Source organism: Cottoperca gobio, chromosome 13 (genome assembly GCF_900634415.1).
Source record: "Cottoperca gobio chromosome 13, fCotGob3.1, whole genome shotgun sequence".
NCBI lineage: Eukaryota > Metazoa > Chordata > Actinopteri > Perciformes > Bovichtidae > Cottoperca > Cottoperca gobio.
Window position 1 is genome coordinate 1,422,688 of NC_041367.1, and position 18,920 is coordinate 1,441,607.

General features: G+C 38.3%; 2 protein-coding genes across 4 annotated transcripts; one reads left to right on the top strand and one right to left on the bottom strand.

The window, feature by feature from the left end:
- Positions 1-286: 286 nt before the first annotated feature.
- Positions 287-6,784, top strand: LOC115018121 (AP-1 complex subunit sigma-3-like). 3 transcript variants are annotated; one of them, XM_029446939.1, is made up of 7 exons: positions 288-550; positions 675-766; positions 912-978; positions 1,244-1,422; positions 2,701-2,809; positions 3,591-3,728; positions 6,171-6,784. In XM_029446939.1, exons 4-7 carry the CDS (start codon positions 1,244-1,246, stop codon positions 6,204-6,206), a joined length of 462 nt encoding a protein of 153 aa, XP_029302799.1. In that variant the 5' UTR covers positions 288-550; positions 675-766; positions 912-978; the 3' UTR covers positions 6,207-6,784. The 3 variants fall into 3 exon arrangements, with proteins under 3 accessions (XP_029302800.1, XP_029302799.1, XP_029302798.1); XM_029446940.1 differs by lacking the exon at positions 912-978 and having other exon boundaries at positions 287-550; XM_029446938.1 differs by lacking the exons at positions 675-766; positions 912-978 and having other exon boundaries at positions 291-550.
- LOC115018119 (secretogranin-2-like) lies at positions 6,594-15,370 on the bottom strand. The gene is given in 3 exon segments (XM_029446935.1): positions 6,594-7,688; positions 7,690-8,720; positions 15,334-15,370. Coding segments are annotated over 3 exon segments (1,878 nt in total). The 5' UTR covers positions 15,356-15,370; the 3' UTR covers positions 6,594-6,863.
- Between the last annotated feature and the right edge of the window lie 3,550 nt (positions 15,371-18,920).

An 18,920-nucleotide genomic window follows, 5' to 3' on the forward strand; every position in this document is an offset into this window, starting at 1 on the left:
CTTCTCTCTTGATTTATTACCTCAGTAACATTTTCCTGATGAGTTCATGTCTGTAGTCTTCTTCAACATGATGTTCATTTAGTAACTTACGTTCATCTTTAGAGGGAAATAGATGACATGTTTTAGGGCGGGGCTACCTTGTGATTGACAGGTCTGTGTTTTCCTCTTATAACTTTAACCCTTTCACAGTTAAAGTACTTTTTTTGGTTGTGTTTAGCTCCACCCTCACATTTAACTTCTGGTTGCCAAAACAAAACCAAGATGGCGAAGTCCAAAACGCCAAACTCGCTTAATTAAAAAACCGTCGTAGGTGACGTCACAGTAACTACGTCCACTTGTTTTATACAATGCATGCACGTGACTCTTTCCTGTCGGGAGTTCATTTGTCCGACACCACTTGAATGTAGCACGAATGTGAGTGGGCGCACTGATTTCTGGGAAGAACGACAATGTGTGTTCCAGCAGGACTGTAGGTGCTCAGAGAGTTTATCACACACCTGAAGGACTTTTTCATTTTGGGGGACTTCTCTCGGACTGCTCTGACAAAATGGTGAGTGCACGAGCACCATTATCACCTGTTGGCAATACCACGTGCTGCACTGTAATAACAGTCCACTGCTGTGTGTCCTTAATGCAGACAGTGATTGTATTACTGCTTTCTTACCGCACATCAGGTCGTGAGGCTCCTTCCTTGAGCAAAGGTTGTGTCATTCCTGATATGTGTACGTGGAAACATCACGTCAGATGAATCACACTTCATTATAAAGTGAGATCAAAGTGCAAAGCTGGATGGACTGCTTCTGCAATATTGTGTCTGATGTAATTCTCCTAATGTTGCAGACATGCTTTACAATTTAATTAAGATCACTCAAAACAATCCTAATCTTTCTTTGTGTTCTGTTACTGAACAGCTGCTTGCTGCTGCACCTCAGGGCAAAGAGCTCTTTCACGTCCCTTGCACAACACCTTGTGGTGACTGTAAGTGCACTCACAGGTGATGCAGACGTGTTGTACTTCCCTGATGTTCATTCACATTTCTACTTGTGAAATCTAACTACTGTGTGGTGCAACCCTCACACATGAGGGGGTTTTCTGTAGCTGCAGGCAGCTCTATGTGGGAGTGTTATTATTGTGTGTGCATGTTTGCTTCATTGTATGTCTGCGTTGCACAAGCTACACATTAACCCCATTGTAGCTGCATCTACCCTTCACGAGATGTTCCTTCTGCTCTTTTTCCTCCCAGATGCACTTCCTGTTGCTGTTCAGCCGGCAGGGGAAGCTGCGACTGCAGAAATGGTTCACACCTGTAACAGACCGGGAGAAGAAGAAGGTGATCCGGGACATGACGATGTTAGTGTTGGCCCGCCAGCCCCGCTCCTGCAACTTCCTCCACTGGAGGGACCTGAAGATCGTTTATAAGAGGTGCAAGAGACACGTCTGAGTTCACAGCTCATAGTGCTCAGGACACATTCCTTCCTATGCAAATGCTGTTTAAATCATTTGCTCATAGTACTTGAGTAGTGTGCTCAGAGCAGGGGTGCCCACACCTGTTCCCCTCGGAGGGCCAGAACTGAAACTTAATGGTGGGCTACGCGCCAAAAGCAAACCGTAACGGCGCCTTCTTGATGAACCGGGCACTTGTACCGTAAAGGTGCAGATAAACGTGCAACACACACACACACACACACACGTCCTCATTTCTATCAGCAGTAACGTACTGGCACAGACGGGCGCGCTTTATTGTGCAATAAAACAAAGAGAGACGTCCCGTAGTGTCTGTTGGCGGACGTGGCTGCGCTGCTGCGTGGATGTTGCACTTTTACGGCTTAGCGCAGGCGCTGACCAACTCTGTTCGCAGTTTGCTACAGAACTGCTGATCCAAATAACTTCACGTTCACTTCACTGCACTCCCTCCGGCCCTCAGCGACACACACGCCGAGTGTGGAGTAGATCGGCCGGAGGGTTGGCGAGACAATCAAAAGTTAGATACACACACACATAAAAGTTGTGTTTTAATAATCCTTTGCTTGTGATCACGACGAGAGGTTTCCACTCTAATGAAGTCGAGACCATCTGGATTTACACAGCAGCAAACCAACACACACGTGATCTCGTGACACTCGTCATGACGCAGGTCGAGACGACAGTCCTGCAGGTAAAGTGTTCGCTGGAGCACCTCTCACTGCGTTTAATGATTAACGTGCGTCCTTGTTGCTCGTGCTTCAAAATACACACAAAGACGGTCCCACCCTTTCTCAACATGTATAAATAGAGTGTTTGACCTTTACTCTGTAAAGCACAATGGTCACACACACACACACACACACACACCCGTCTTAGTATCAGGAGCAGTGTGTGTGTCAATGTCATTTATCGTCTTTCAATGGAATTATATTATATAAAATCCTGATGCACAATTAAATTGTCTAAATAATAACAAGCAGTCAGTTAAATGTGATGAACAAACGGTGCATATATGGACATATTTATATATATTATATATATATTATATTATATATACTCTATATTATTAACTGAACCTGTTATGTTTATGTTGCTCTAAAGGTTTTAATTTGATTAAGTTAGTACACAGTTACAGTCTCTTGTTATTATCACATTATTATTATTATTATTATATATTCTTCTCTACATTGCGGCGGCCATTGTTGTAACCTCTGACCTCTTCTCCTCCACACGCAGGTATGCCAGCCTGTACTTCTGCACGGGTCTGGGGAACGAGGACAACGAGCTGCTGTCCCTGGAGGTGCTGCACAGATATGTGGAGCTGCTGGATAAATACTTTGGGAACGTAAGTCGAGCTGAACGTGAAGTGCCTCCTCGCACAACCCTCAGGAAACAGCCTCCTGCAGCCTCTGACGTTTAAAACATAAGATTTGCAGTAAGTAAAGAACTGTGAATGGAGCCGCGCTTAAAACAACAAACTATCTGAAAACATCTGTTTACAAACCCTGCAGAATAATGAAGTCTCATTTCACACACACGACCTTCACCTCAAAGATCCCGCTGTGGAAGGTTATGTGAGATGATTAGTGATATTTGAAGTCGTGTGTGTGTGAAGTCGTGACAGACGACTGCATGAGTTGTGTGAGAGGAAACAGATGTTTTCAGATAAACTCCATTCATCAAGACTTCTCTCTGATTCTTTGTTCACCGCAGCAGAGAACAGAAACACCTGGAAGATGACACAACCTTTACTTACTTGTACTGCAAGTCTTCTTTATGTGAACATCTGTAGCAGGAAATAAAACGTGTATATGTCTCTATATTTACAGTTTGATTAACGGTCCTCTGGTAACGCTCTTAAAGCAAGAGACACACACACACACACACACACACACACACACACACACACACACACACACACACACACACACACACACACACACACACACGTCTGACTCCCCCTGGTGTCCACAAGCAGCCTCTGCTCCAGAGTCTCCTCCCTCCTGCCTGTTTTTACATCTTATTTCTTCATCAGACATTTGTATATTCTCTAAACCTTCAGGTAAAGGTGTTCATCATCTCCTCTCATGGGTGAAATGACCGCCCCGCACATTGTTCTGTTTCAGGTGTGTGAGCTGGACATCATCTTTAACTTTGAGAAGGCTTACTTCATCCTGGACGAGTTCCTGATGGAAGGAGAAGTTCTAGAAACATCCAAAGTGGCTGTGAGTGTTTCCATGGAGGAGTCTGACACACTCCAGGAGGTACTTTAACACACTATATGCAGTATAACACAAAATACACACAACACACGACAGTATGATATAATATAATAATATAAATCACTGAACTCACATTTCTTCTCATTTCATGTTCTACTGGTTTGTGAAATTGGCTCTGCAATGTTTGTTTTTTTAGGAAACTTAAATTCAGATTACTTGATTGAGCTTTAAATATAAATATTTTACCCAACAGAACAATTGTTTTTATTATCTTTAAATTATGTGTAAATTAAATAAATGTTGAGTGTATAATATGATATTATGTAATATGATATAATATGTATATAATATAATATAATATGATATAATATGATATAATACGTATATAATATAATATAATATGATATAATATGTATATAATATAATATAATATAATAAATATGTATATAATATAATATAATATAATATGATATAATATGTATATAATATAATATAATATGATATAATATGTATATAATATAATATAATATGATATAATATGTATATAATATAATATAATATGATATAATATGTATATAATATAATATATGTATATAATATAATATAATATGATATAATATGTATATAATATAATATGATATAATATGTATATAATATAATATAATATGATATAATATGTATATAATATAATATAATATGATATAATATGTATATAATATAATATGAAATAATATAATATAATATAACATGTATATAATATAATATAATGTAATATGATATGATATAATATAATATAACATGTATATAATATAATATAATATAACATGTATATAATATATTATGATATAATATGTATATAATATAATATGATATAATATGTATATAATATAATGTAATATGATATGATATAATATAATATAACATGTATATAATATAATATAACATGTATATAATATGATATAATATGTATATAATATAATGTAATATGATATAATATAATATAATATAATATAATATAATGTAATGTAATGTAATATAATGTAATGTGATGTGATATGATATAATATGATATAATAATTTAATATAATATGATATAATGTAATATGATGATATAATATAATATGATATAATATAATATGATATGATATAATATAATATAATATGATATAATATAATATAATGTAATATGATATAATATTATGTAACATTATATTATATAATATAATATAATGTAATACAATGTAATGTGATATAATATAATATGATATAATATAATATAATATAATTTAATATCATTTAATATAATATGATATAATATAATTTAATATAATGTAATGTGATATGATATAATATAATTTAATATATAATATGATATAATATGATATAATATAATGTAATATGATATAATATAATTTAATATAAAGTAATATATAATATAATATATAATATGATATAATATAATATAATATGATATAATATAATATAATGTAATGTAATGTGATATGATATAATATCATTTAATATATAATATGATATAATATGATATAATATAATGTAATATGATATAATATCATTTAATATAAAGTAATATATAATATAATATAATAATATAATATGATATAAAATAAAATAATATGATATAATATAATAATATAATATGATATAATAAATTTAATAATTATAAGATAATATAATATGATATAATATAAATATATAATATGATATAATATAATATGATATAATATAATATTAATATATATATGATATAATATAATTTAATATATTATATATAATATATATTAATATGATATAATAAATATAATGTAATATGATATAATATAATATAATATGATATAATATTAATATGATATAATATAATATAATGTAATATGATATGATATGATATGATGATATAATATGATAAATATAATATGATATAATATAATATATAATATGATATAATATAATATAATGTAATATGATATAATATATGTATAATATGATATAATATAATATAATATGATATAATATAATATAATGTAATATGATATGATATGATATAATATGATATAATATAATATGATATATATAATATATAATATGATATAATATAATATAATGTAATATGATATAATATAATATATAATATGATATAATATAATATGATATAATATAATATAATGTAATATGATATGATATGATATAATATGATATGATATAATATGATATAATTTAATATAATATGATATGATATAATATGATATGATATAATATGATATAATTTAATATAATATGATATGATATAATATGATATGATATAATATGATATAATTTAATATAATGTAATATAATATAATATATTACATTATTACATTATTTATATTAAATATTAAATGAATCTTCTCAGAAGCTACAGACTCTTAGTGAACGCAGGTTTTTCTTATCACTCATATGAAATGTGTTTTTATTTGTCTCCTATCACAGACGATGGAGGAATACATGAGTAAACCTGCGTACTGAGCCGAGAGAAGACTTGAAGGTTTATTATCACTCCGCACCATTTTATTTAGTGATTAATAATGAATCATTTCAGCACTGGTCGTACAAACCGCAACTCTGGGGATTTTCTACTTCGTTTTTTAAGGATTGTAATTATATCTGGATCCGTAAGTGCCTTTTAAGCCTCATGTTTATTAATCTCAGGGTTTTATGACTCAACAGAGTCTTTTTCTTTCCTCCTCCAGTTTGTGGAAATACATGTTTTCATATTTAAAAATGTTTTCGTAATCTCAATGGTGACACATTTCAACCGATGGCGAGTAAATGAAGAAACACTGCACAGTAAGGAAAAAATAAAGTCAACGCTTTATTAACCTCAAGTCACATATGACCACATTTAAGAAAGTGTGTGTGTGTGTGTGTGTGTGTGTGTGTGTGTGTGTGTGTGTGTGTGTGTGTGTCACATGTTCTGGTTGTTAAGTGTTGAGCAACAAACTCATTAAAAGAAAATCATCAAATGAATGTCTGAACACATTTCTGCTAATAAATATGAACTCTTGTAACCCTACAGAATAACTAAAGTTGACTGCGTGTTTTATTCTTCAAAATACTTTATTTGCACCCTGTCCCTCCACCAACACAATATATATATATATGTATATCTATCTATAGCAGTCTTTATATTGCGTGGGCAGGTTTGGCTTCACTATCACGTTCTTCACTTCCAGGGTTCAGGAAGCTGAGCAGCTTCATCACCGCCTCGTTATCAAAGCCTTCGCCCCTCTCTTCCTCCTCAGTCTGTCTCTTTTCATTCGGGCTTTTATCTGAGTCCATTTGATCAAAATAAGCCTGTATCGCCTGTTCGAAAGAGCCCGTCACGCTCTGCCCCACTTCGTCTCGCTTTTGGCTCGCTTTGTTGTTCCTGTACGCGGGGTTTGGATACTGTGCCAACATCTGAGCCGCTAAATAAGCCGCCAGCTCATCCTCGTCCACGGTGTCGTCGTAGTCGTCCTTTAATGTGCTGGGAAGGCGCCGCTGCGTGGGAGCGGATTCCCCCGAACGCCCCAGGGGCTGAGTGTGAAGTCGTGACGGCGAGCTTTTGTGCTGCTTCCTGACAGGAGCTCGATCCTCCGCGCCGCCCAGGCCCAGGATGTTGAGGATCTCTTCTGTCCGCCGCTCTTCGGGAGTCTTTTGTCTGTCAGGAAAGCGTCTGTTGTAGAATGTCTTCTTCGGGGACGTCGGAGACGGCTTGCTTCCTGCTCGTTCTAATTGGTTGCTCTTTCGTGACTTGTCTTGATTCGTCATTTCCCCGGTTTTCAGCATGTCCACCAGGTCTTCAGGAGGGATCTGGTACCTTTGGGAGATCTGGATGAGCTGGTAGATGGCCCGTGGATCTATGTTGTCTGTGTACTGATTCACTCTCCTCTCGGCCCTCTTCTTCTCCTCTTCCTCTATCTCTCGCTTGTGCTCTTCTTGCTCTGTTTTCTCCAGCACTTTCAGGAGGATAGTAGTCTACCAGGTTGACAACATCATTTGGATCCTTTGATCTCTTGACTGGGTAGCTTTCCTCGTCTTCATCTTCCTCATCAGCTTCTTCGTCGTTGTCATCAACATAATCAAGCCCTCGGTCGGCCTCGTGTTTGTCCTCCTCCTCCTGATCTCGTAGCGGACCCCAGTCAGCGAGATCCCCTCCTACGTCATCGTAGGCCACGTTCCTCACATTAAACATATCATCACCTTCCTCCTCGTCATCACCTTCCTCCATGTCATCCTCCTCATCTTCCCGCTTATGCATGGTCTTCACACTTGTAAGCTTGTCCAGTTCGTCGAACACGGACTGCAGCGTCGCCAGATTCTGCGGCGTGTACTTCTCCTCCACGTTCTCGTTGGTGCGTTTGAAGGGGCTCTCGTGCACCAGATCCGGCTCCTCCTCGTCTCCCTCGCCCTCTTCCTCGTCTTCAAACATTAGCGGCAGCTTCTTGTGAGGCTTGATGTTGTGTTGCTTCTGCTGCACCCTGGGTTGCGCGCCGTCCCTTACGCCCGCTCCTTCGACACTGGGGCGAGGTACAGCTGGCTTGGAGGCCTTTTCGGTCTGCTGCAGGGTGCTGAGCACAGCCTGGAGGAGCTCTTCACTCTTGTCCTCTCTCCCCTCCTCCTCCTCTTCCTCCTCCTCCTCCTCCTCTTTGCTCTGCATAGGGTTAGAAGCAAGTCTCAGCATGGCACGCAGCTTCTCAGCATCATCCATGTGGCTGGCATCGTACCCAGCAGCGAGAGGGGCGCGCTGCTGGGAGTCCGTGCCGGTTCTTTGACGGAGGCTCTCGATGTACTCCAAAGCTTTGAGCATGTCGTCATTAGGAGCCTGGGGGACGTCTCCTCGCTGGGAGTCTGGTTCACTTTCTCGCAGCCTGTGCTCCCTGAGAGAAGCCCCGTGAACGGCAGAGGAGCCGAGGAAGAGGAGGGTTAGGAGGAAGTTGGTACAGATGAGGAAAGGTTTGCCTGTGGTGGAGGTGTTGGGGAGTGACGGCATGGTGACGCCTGCAGAGGAAAGACGAAGAGACACATGTCAGCACTGACCTTTACACATTAAGCCAACAGGTTCGTGACGGTTAGTGCTCTGGCATTTCATAAATGTCTTTTGCTCTTATCATCACTTTAAATGTCCGGTGAGAAGAAAGCATCACAGAACACGGAGACATTTGTATGGATTTAAAAGACAGGACTTTTGCTCAGGTGTAAAACACGTCAAATATATATATTCTTTATTTAAGCAGGTAAGAGTGACCTGGCCAAGAAGGCAGCACAACCATTGTTACAAAAACATCACACTACAAATGAATGAGCACATATCATAATATGCAATACAAAACATAAAGACTTATAATGCATGAAATGGGTATAACTATAAATAATTTTAATGCATCAATTATCTTAACCATATTCTATTGAACAGCCTGACAAAATCCTGTTCACTGGTGAAATGTATTCTACATTACACTTTGTTTTACATAACAGTACAGTAATCATAATAATCATAATTAAAATAATTATTAAGAATAATTGTAGTAATAATAATAAAACAATAATATTAATAACAATATTTTTCAGAATAATAATAAATATCCAATAATAATACTACGTAGTATGTATTACTGGGTCTTATATAAAATATAACCCTACGTGTTGGTGCCGCCTGTTTGTAACAGCAGCGGTATTCAGCTCCCGTGCAAATCTCATTAGTCTTCAAATTGCTGCTCTCCGTGAGTCACAGCCCCGTTGTCAAGGCAACCCGGTAAGGCTGATGTTCCCATGGAACCCATTCCGTTAAACCGCTGCAAACCGTTAAACTACAATTATTACCGTTTTCCAGCTCAAATTGAGCATTTTTGTGTCGCAACAAATCGCCCTCCAGTGCCAATGCAAAATCAAAGGATCAAATTATTCTTAATTTTGCAGGAATTTGCAAAAGAATAATTAATATGCGAAGAATTTGATCCTTTAAACACTTTTTTCTTTTTAAGCAGGAGGCGAATAAAAACAACGCGCATCGGAAGCGACGATGAAGCGATCCTTGTTTACTTTTCCCTTCGTTTTTCCCACCTATTTTAAATTGTGAAACTTCACGTAGTTCTATTGTTTTTCTTTTTTCTTTGTTTACATGTGATTATAAAAGTCGTAATTATAAGCTACACAAATACTAGATCATGAAGCGCGAGGAGAACAAAGAGACGCCTCAACAGCTGTGGCGGTGCATCAGGTTGGCAAACAGCTCAAACAAAAGGTCATTTAACAAGAACATGCTCTCTCTGTTCATCTGTCGTGGTGTAAAACACATCAGAGTCGTGTTGTGTGGCTCGTGCAGTCAATAACAAGTCTTACCTTCTGTAATTAGTTTCTACGGAGGCTCGTGAGGGAGCTGAGCATCTCTCTGCCTCGCTGTGTGAGTCTGGTTTCAGCACCGCGGACAGCTCCTCATGCTATTAGAGGAACCACCTGACTCGTGCGTCAGAGAGCGAGGAGATACGCAACACAAGCGCACACACACACACACACACACACACACACACACACACACACACACACACACACACACACACACACACACACACGAACGAGCGCAGTTCATTTGAGTCAGCCAAACAAAACTGCTTCTCTCTTTGAATATGAACTGAAACTATATTTCTGAGCCAGTACATCTCAGTGGCTGCATAATGGATTTTGTCGCAGCTTGTGATGAAATGAATAAATTCATAATGGGGCTATATTTAGGACCATTGACTGGCTGATAAGACTGTTCTGTCTTTGCAAAACTGTGAGCTTTCATATGGATTTATGTTTATCAAGAGGACATGTAGTGGGCATTCTGTCAAACATGCTTTTCCAAGGGTTGAAATAAAGACGCTTAAACTAACATATTCACCCTTTAATGCTCTTTATCTGCTAAATAAATGGTGTTTAATTGCTAAAAACACTCATTAAATGTTTTTTTCTCCCTGATTCATAGTTTCATAGTTTCTTCACAGTATCTGAGGACTATAGTAATGTTCCCCACTGTAGTAGTGACTGTTGAATGTGTCTCTGCTGCAGCACTGAGGGACAGAGACAGAGTCCACCGATGACTCACACATACGGACTCCGCCAAAAAGCTCGAGACGGGCGGGGTGACAGAGGGACTGCAGAGGGGGTGTGCATGAGTGTGTGTGTGAGAGAGAAAGCAAGAGCGCACTTTTGTCGTCAGCCAGCCTGCACTGTGGTCTCTATTTTTGGCTGCTTGTCAAATCGTGTCTAGTACAGATCTGTGTGTGTGTGTGTGTGTGTGTGTGTGTGTGTGTGTGTGTGTGCGTGTCTGTGTGTGCGTGTCTGTGTGTGTGTGTATGTGTGTGTGTGTGGGTTGCTTGCAGATTCATTCATAAATCCCCCTCGTTGCTGTGCTGGATGTGAGCTCAGACTATCCTCCACTGACCTGATATCCTGATATTCAGTGAATCTTGTTTTCAGCTTTGTCTCAGTATATTAATAGTTTTCTGGATACATAAAACATTTTTAGGTTTGACATTGTCCCCACGATGAAGCACAAAACCATCCGACTGTTGACACACAAATGCAAACAACAGACTCTGAACATAGAAATCAGTGTGTTTTGATTGGACCTGTCAATGTTTCATAAAAATGTTCTTTATGGCACCAGAACATGACGTTACAAAGCAATAGAATCACTTTCACTCATCACCTGTAAAGTCTCAGTCCTGTCACCTTCATGTTGATGCACATACATTTCCTTTGTCTTTTTCCCCTGAAGGGCCGCAGTGAGACTAAACTCCATTAGATTAACGTCGACCTTTCTAATGTTGTCATTCCAGATATTTAAGGACGAGAAAGTAAAAAGAAACCAGGACAGAAGAGCTGATTTTAATCTTATGTCTCCCTCAGCCTAATTACATTTTCCCTCATGACTAACACACACACGTACACACACATTCGTACACACGCAGTGCCAGTTTTGTACTGATAAAGCGCGAGCTGTCTGGCTAATTGCTTGTGGTTGTGCCTGTGGCAGGATTACTAGTAAACAGAAACCAATTACAGCTCAGTTCCACCCCCATCTCCACGGCCTGTCCAGTAAAAAACACAAGGTTTTTCTCAGGTCAAACTAGAAGTTTCTCACAGGCAATTAGTAGTTTTCCTCGTTTTCGCGCAGCAGTGGTGTCACCGTTTGAGGTCAAATTTTTCGTGATATTAATGGATCTGAAGTTTTTCCATTACGGGAACTGGTACATTTATTTTTTATTTCTTATCATACGGAATGTAAATGACTTTGAGCCCTAGTCATTTATTTATTTATTAACAATATATTATAGACAACAATAATAATGACACAAACAAACACAAATCAATAAACAGGAGGTTACAGGAAACAACGTATGTCACAGGTTATTTTACAAGGAGTCAAATAATAATATATAATTCAGATACGACTGCCAGACTCTGTAAACCTGATCTCATTTGGTATCTAGAATATTTGTAGGATTTTCCAGTTCCAATATAACCCCAACCCTTAACAGAAGGTTGCTTATCATTTGCCCACTGTAATGTTTTAAGTAAGAATGTTATATAACCTTCTGCTAGCTACAGTAGTTATATTTCTACTTGGGAGGCCCACAATAAATTGGTTCCATTTCTAAATCTTTGCCAAATGTTTTGGGTTAAGGTACCTAAACGAGTGAGGGGTAAAAGTAAAACAATATTAGCATTATTAGCATCAACATATACTTAAAGTACTAAAAGTAAAAGTCATTATACAGAATGGCCCATTTCAGAATAGTAGCCTGATATAGTACAACATTTCCCTCTAAAATGTAGTGGAGTAGAAGTATACAGTTACATACAATGGAAACACTCAAGTACCTCCAACTTGTACTTAAATAGGCCGACAGTACTAGTAAATGTACTTAGTTACATCCCACCACTGCTGAATTCCATACCCCTTAAGATAGAAAAGGTTATACGGTTTTCAAGATGGCGGACCAGAACGTCAAGGTTGTCAGTTACTGATTGGCTGGGAGGCGGGAGAACAACAACAGAGGGTGAAGCCGGCTAGAGCCGTTAGTTGCTTTGCTGAACAGAAGCTCCACAAATTAAATGTGTAACGTGGCTTTTAATGCGCTTTTATACTATTAATATTGAAGTGGCGATTGTGAAACAAGGTTTTGAGATTGTTTAAGTTTAGTGTGAGTTTTCGGCTAAGCTAACAGCTACGCTAACGCTAAACTAGCATACCTTGACTTCTTTAGCTTTGGTGCTAACATTCGGCTAGTGGAGTACTAGCATAGTGCTAGCGGAGTACTATCATAGTGCTAGCAGAGTGCTAGCATAGTGCTAGCGGAGTGCTAGCAGAGTGCTAGCGGAGTGCTAGCCGGAGGATCGGGCAAACCACCATCTGTACCTCTGGCGACGGCTAAGGAAAATCTTTCTTCATCTATTGTCAATAAACTGCTGTGAGGAGCCGGTAATCCAGACCCTGCGGGTGAGTAACTGTTTTAATGGATGATCACATTGATCAGGTTTACATCTGAGTAATTTGCTAGCATTTTGTTTGTTTTGCATAGATGTTCCACCAGTATATATATATATATATATATATATATATATATATATATATATATATATATATATATATATATATATATATTAAAATATGTGTACTATCAATATCATAGCAGGAGTACAAAACAGACACAGCACATCCTATATAATAACAATAGCTACAGTCTTAAATGAAATACAAAGCCCTATTAAAAAAGAAAAGAAAAGAAAAGGGCTATACAAAGCTAGGTGCTTTACACTGGACATAGCAGTACCTTCATAACTTAATACCATGGGAAGATGGATTTTTGTAGACATGCCACACCGTTAATAAAATAGTAATTAAAACTATTTGCAAAAGCTAAACTGTAATCTTTTAAATCCAATTAAACCTAAGCTTTATACTATATACACCCTCTCCACATTTAAGAGCAGGCTAAAGACTTTCCTTTTTGATAAAGCTTATAGTTAGGGCTGTTTACGTCAGGATCATGAATCGTGGCTGCGCCTGCTGCCCTGGTCCTGCTGGACACCAGGAAGCCTTTTTCCTGGATTCATCCAAACTTTCTCTTTTTCAACACAACATTTTCTGTCAAATGTTGTATTTGTACTATGTTGTTTATCCTGTACACACGACATCTACTGCACGTCTGTCCGTCCTGGGAGAGGGATCCCTCCTCAGTCTCTCCCTGAGGTTTATAACATGTTCCCCCTTTAATTATGGGGTTTCTTTTAGGAAGTGTTTCCTTGTGCGATGCAAGGGTCTAAGGACAGAGGGTCTAAGGACAGAGGGTCTGATGACAGAGGGTGTAAGGACAGAGGGTGTGAGGACAGAGGGTGTGAGGACAGAGGGTGTGAGGACAGAGGGTCTGAGGACAGAGGGTCTGAGGACAGAGGGCTGTATAAATAGATTTGATTTGATTATAGGTCCACTCTTGGGACCCTCTTTTCCTGTGAGTTGATCAATACTTTTCCATAACATCTTTTATAGGTCAAAAAATAAATTAGCTTTGGCCTTCCTAAGCTGCCCCATAACTTTATTTCTAAAGCTTCTTTATATATCAAATGTTCAGTTTCCAACGATTTTTTAAGAGCTGCATATTTTTTCTTCATTAAGTGCATAAAGTGGCATCATGCCAATGCAGAGTGTTTTTTTTTATTATGCTTCTGAGGCAATTTAGATACGAGTTGCTGAAATGTAGATATTAAAACATCACAGGCCTGCTCACGGTTTTTACCATTAATTATACTTTCCGATTCAATTTGCCTAATTCTTTCTAAATATTCTCGAAATCCTTCTTCGGAATAAATGAGATGCATTTCCTCCGAGAGGTACAAACAACCTTTTGGTGGTTTGCGACTAGAGATGTCGCAAACCACGAGATGTGTGGCACTGATGTGGCACTGAAGCTAAGTTAAGCATTTGATATACAAGTCAGATAAACATATTTATTTGTCTTAGTATTTATGACCAAATAAGCAATAATCCAAGTTAAAGGTAATATTGATAGCCCCTTTTATGTCGACGAATAATAATACAAAATAAATGAAATGTGCAGGTCATGCATCGAACTGGCGACCACGTGCTTTGACGTGAACGCGGTGAAAGGTGGAGGGGAGTGCGCCAGCTAGTGGCTGAATGTTATCAATGTTATTAATTGCACCTTTAACGTTTGGGAAAAAAACTTTATTCATGTAATGTAAGAGTTCATTGAAAAACTCAGAAACTGTAATACATCAGGACGGTTCTGAGTGAGGTTTGATCAAATTAGATTGACCTTTAATCTATATATATATATATATATATATATATATATATATATATATACATACAGTCTGGTATTAATTCAAATGTTGCTAAATCCTGATTGGTGCACAGACGTAAGTGACTAAACCGAGCCCTGCCCAGTGCAGACAAAACATCTGCTATTAAGTAACCACAATTATTCTAAATTTGTCAAACAATTGTGCTGATTGAAAAAATATATATTCAAGGACTTTAAGACACTAAAAGCAGTGTTTTATTTCTCAAATGAATAAACGAAGCTCTTTGTACACAAACACTCACCTCTCCTGGTCGCAGGCTTCATCTCCTCTTCCTCTTTTTTACCTTTTCTTTCTGTGTGTTTGTCTCCTGGTGACTGAGCGGCTGCTCCCCATTCATTACCACTGGGCTTGACAGCCAATAATTCTGCTCTTTAACTCAGAGAGAGAGAGAGAGAGAGAGAGAGAGAGAGAGAGAGAGAGAGAGAGAGAGAGAGAGAGAGAGAGAGAGAGAGAGAGAGAGAGAGAGAGAGAGAGAGAGAGAGAGAGAGAGAGAGAGAGAGAGAGAGAGAGAGAGAGAGAGAGAGGTTTGACGTCAGACTCGTGTGTGTGTGTGTGAATAGGTGTGATGCATCAATTTTTGCTCTTTTGTGAGATGTGGCAGCAGAGTACAGCGCACCAGTGCAGATATACAAATTGTTCTCACCATATGTGTCACCCTTCCCTGAAGTGACGCTGTGAGGTTTGCACAAGATTAAAGGAGGCTGAACGTGAGCCTGACATTTATTAAATGTTGTTCTTGTGAGACAAACATTAACAGACCTCAGGGTGCTAATAAGTCCTTTATCCAAAAACACAAACCGCTGCAGGTTTCGTAGGATTTGTGTATTCACAGGAGAACGAGTCACTGACGCCTTGTGAGGAGAATACAAGCGACACAATCAGACCACTTTGGCTGTTTAAGAAAATCTAAATGAAATTGGCAGCATCTTTAGCACGTATGGGAAATTAAAACAGGAAGTATATGATGAAGGAGGCAAACCGGTAGTTTGAGGTATAACTGTATCTAAAACACAAGTGAAAAGCACAACATGTGTGTGTGTGTGTATATATATATATATATATATATATATATATATATATTCATCCCCAAATGTTTCACATCTCAAAACATCATGACTAAATTGTTTGATTATTTTCTAAGAGATAATTATCATTATCATGAAATGTTATTTCATCATTCTTATTTTCTGATATGACGTTTTCATATTTTTATATTTTGGACAGGCGTAGTTGTAAACTGCAACTTGATTGGTTGGCGGAGGAAAAGTTTATGATTACATTGCTTATAATCAAAAGCTAGCGACAAGCAAACATTAAGTTTGACATCTTCAGTCAACTTTTTGAGCAGAAACATTCAAAGTGACACTGAAAATTGTGTCTCTGCACAACAATAGCAAGTTTAGCAACTCCCTGGGGATAAACAAGAACGTGAACATTTTCTCTGCAAGAACGACACTTCTAGCCCCGCCCCCCCCCTCCCCAGTGCTTTAACTAGAGATAACTTTCTGTGAAGTTAACTTCTCTACACCTGTATAACAAGACGTGACTTCTATAAGACAATGTTCTCTTCCACCTTCTCATGTGTCTATTCTCAGCTTCTCTTTATCAGTGTTGTCACAACACATCAGGCTGCACCTGGGCGTCGCCACAGTTACAATGCTGCGTGTTATTTCTTCTCTTTCTCTCTCGGTCTTTCTCGCCTGAGGCAGCGGCTGATGAAACCCAGAAAACAAAGTGACGATTTAAAAAACCCCAGAAGTTGTCTGAAGGGATCATGAAGAGGGGAGTACATTTAGTTTATTTCCTTGGTTCAAAGACCTCTGCATCTTAACGCATTAGCATCTGTTCGCATATTATTGCTGCCAAGTTACAATATTATGTTATTATGTTCATATAATATGAAAACGCCCACTCTGATGAAGCACAGTTCAGCTTCATGTTGCTGCTTCATTCCTCCGTCTTAAAGTCACAGAGCAGTTGTGTTGTTGGCCTGTAAGGGAATATGTGTTGTTTACTTCTTCATGAACGACAGAAATAAACCTGCCCCTCCCCTTCCTCTGCTACCCCCACTGGCATCTCTAAGAAACCGCCTCTTTCTGCTGCAACACATCAGAAAACAGCAAGGCTACTTGTAAAGTAGTCGGGCGCTAAATAAGAGGGTTCCAAAATAATCCATATTGCATTACTATTTTTTATTTATAGAGAAGACAAAGAGGAGGGAGGGAGGAGATGGTGAGCCCTGGTGTCACTGAGGATCGTTTATCTGCAGGGATGAAGACAAAGCTCCAGTTTGAGCTCTCGGGCTTCTTGGTTTACTGACAGGGTAACTCACCTCGGGGCCAGAGAGGTGAGCCAGACACCAGGGAACACACCGTATACGTGGTGCCACAGGAACTGTGACACAAATCAGTGACAGTGTGACCTGAACAGATCCTTTATGTACAAGATTAGATGTTGCAGCTCTTTACACTATAATCCACAATTCAGATGTTAGAAGAATAATGTATGCTTTGCATGCATCCTAAAGCCTTGCATGCATCCTAAAGCTTTGCATGCATCCTAAAGCCTTGCATGCATCCTAAAGCCTTGCATGCATCCTAAAGCTTTGCATGCATCCTAAAGCTTTTCATGCATCCTAAAGCTTTTCATGCATCCTAAAGCTTTCCATGCATCCTAAAGCCTTGCATGCATCCTAAAGCTTTTCATGCATCCTAAAGCTTTTCATGCATCCTAAAGCCTTGCATGCGTCCTAAAGCCTTGCATGCATCCTAAAGCCTTGCATGAGGATGTATGAAAAGTGAATTTAATGATATATATACAGCATTTCCCACACAGACTTATTGGCTTCCCTTTTTGTTTTTTATTTTACTGCCTAATCTTTCGTTTTAACATCACAAAGTAGAGACAAGTAGACAGTAAGTGTAAAATAAAGTGATAAAAAGCCAACTTTTTAATCTCCTACAACCTTCATTTGTCCTTTTCATACATTTGTGGTTCTCATCTTGTATCTGTTGCTTCTGGTTATTGATTGTGCTTTTGATCCCAGAGCTCCCACTGCACACATCTCTTAAATAATTTATTATCAGCCGTTTCCTTTCTCAGGTCAGTCGCTCAGGTGCTGCTCTCTGGCCTCCACCTCCTGTTGTGCAGATTACCTTGTAGCAATGAATACATGATTCACAGATGCGTAGTCAAATACTTTGTAATAAATGTCCTTGTGATTGGATAATGATTGCTGTCTCCCAAAGCTGTGAATGAGGAAATGTGTCATTTGTGATGTCCCATGAATGTGGATAGCGTTGTATAGATCGATATATAAACATCGTGGACACAAACTGTCTTCTTGGTCTGGTGTTTGTGGACCCATCCATCCTCTTTACGTGGACTTCTTCGCTCTTTAAACTTCACAATTACATGGAGTACATCCAAATTAATTTTGTGGGATATCCAGAATTTACAGCGCATTACTTTACGTAGGTATATCTACGAACAGTGCATGAGAACAGATTGGGAGGACGTACACTGGCACCTGTTGTTCCCCTGTAAACTCTCATTAAACTGAAGCTTCATTTAGGAACCTCACAACAACAGCACTAACCTCATGAAGGTCAAATGCCAATTCTAGTAAGCACAGCTGCTTACCCCTCAGGCTGGCAGGTGTGTTTCCCCCAAACATCTTTTGTCAAGATTCTCACCTCCTCCTCTTTTGTCTTGGCTTGTCCTCAGCCTTCAGCACGCCACAGGTTCATGTGCTTAACACGTCTCTGTTGCAGCACCAGAGAGATCACAGGTTCAGAGTTATCAGAGAAGGACAGTCAACAATACCAT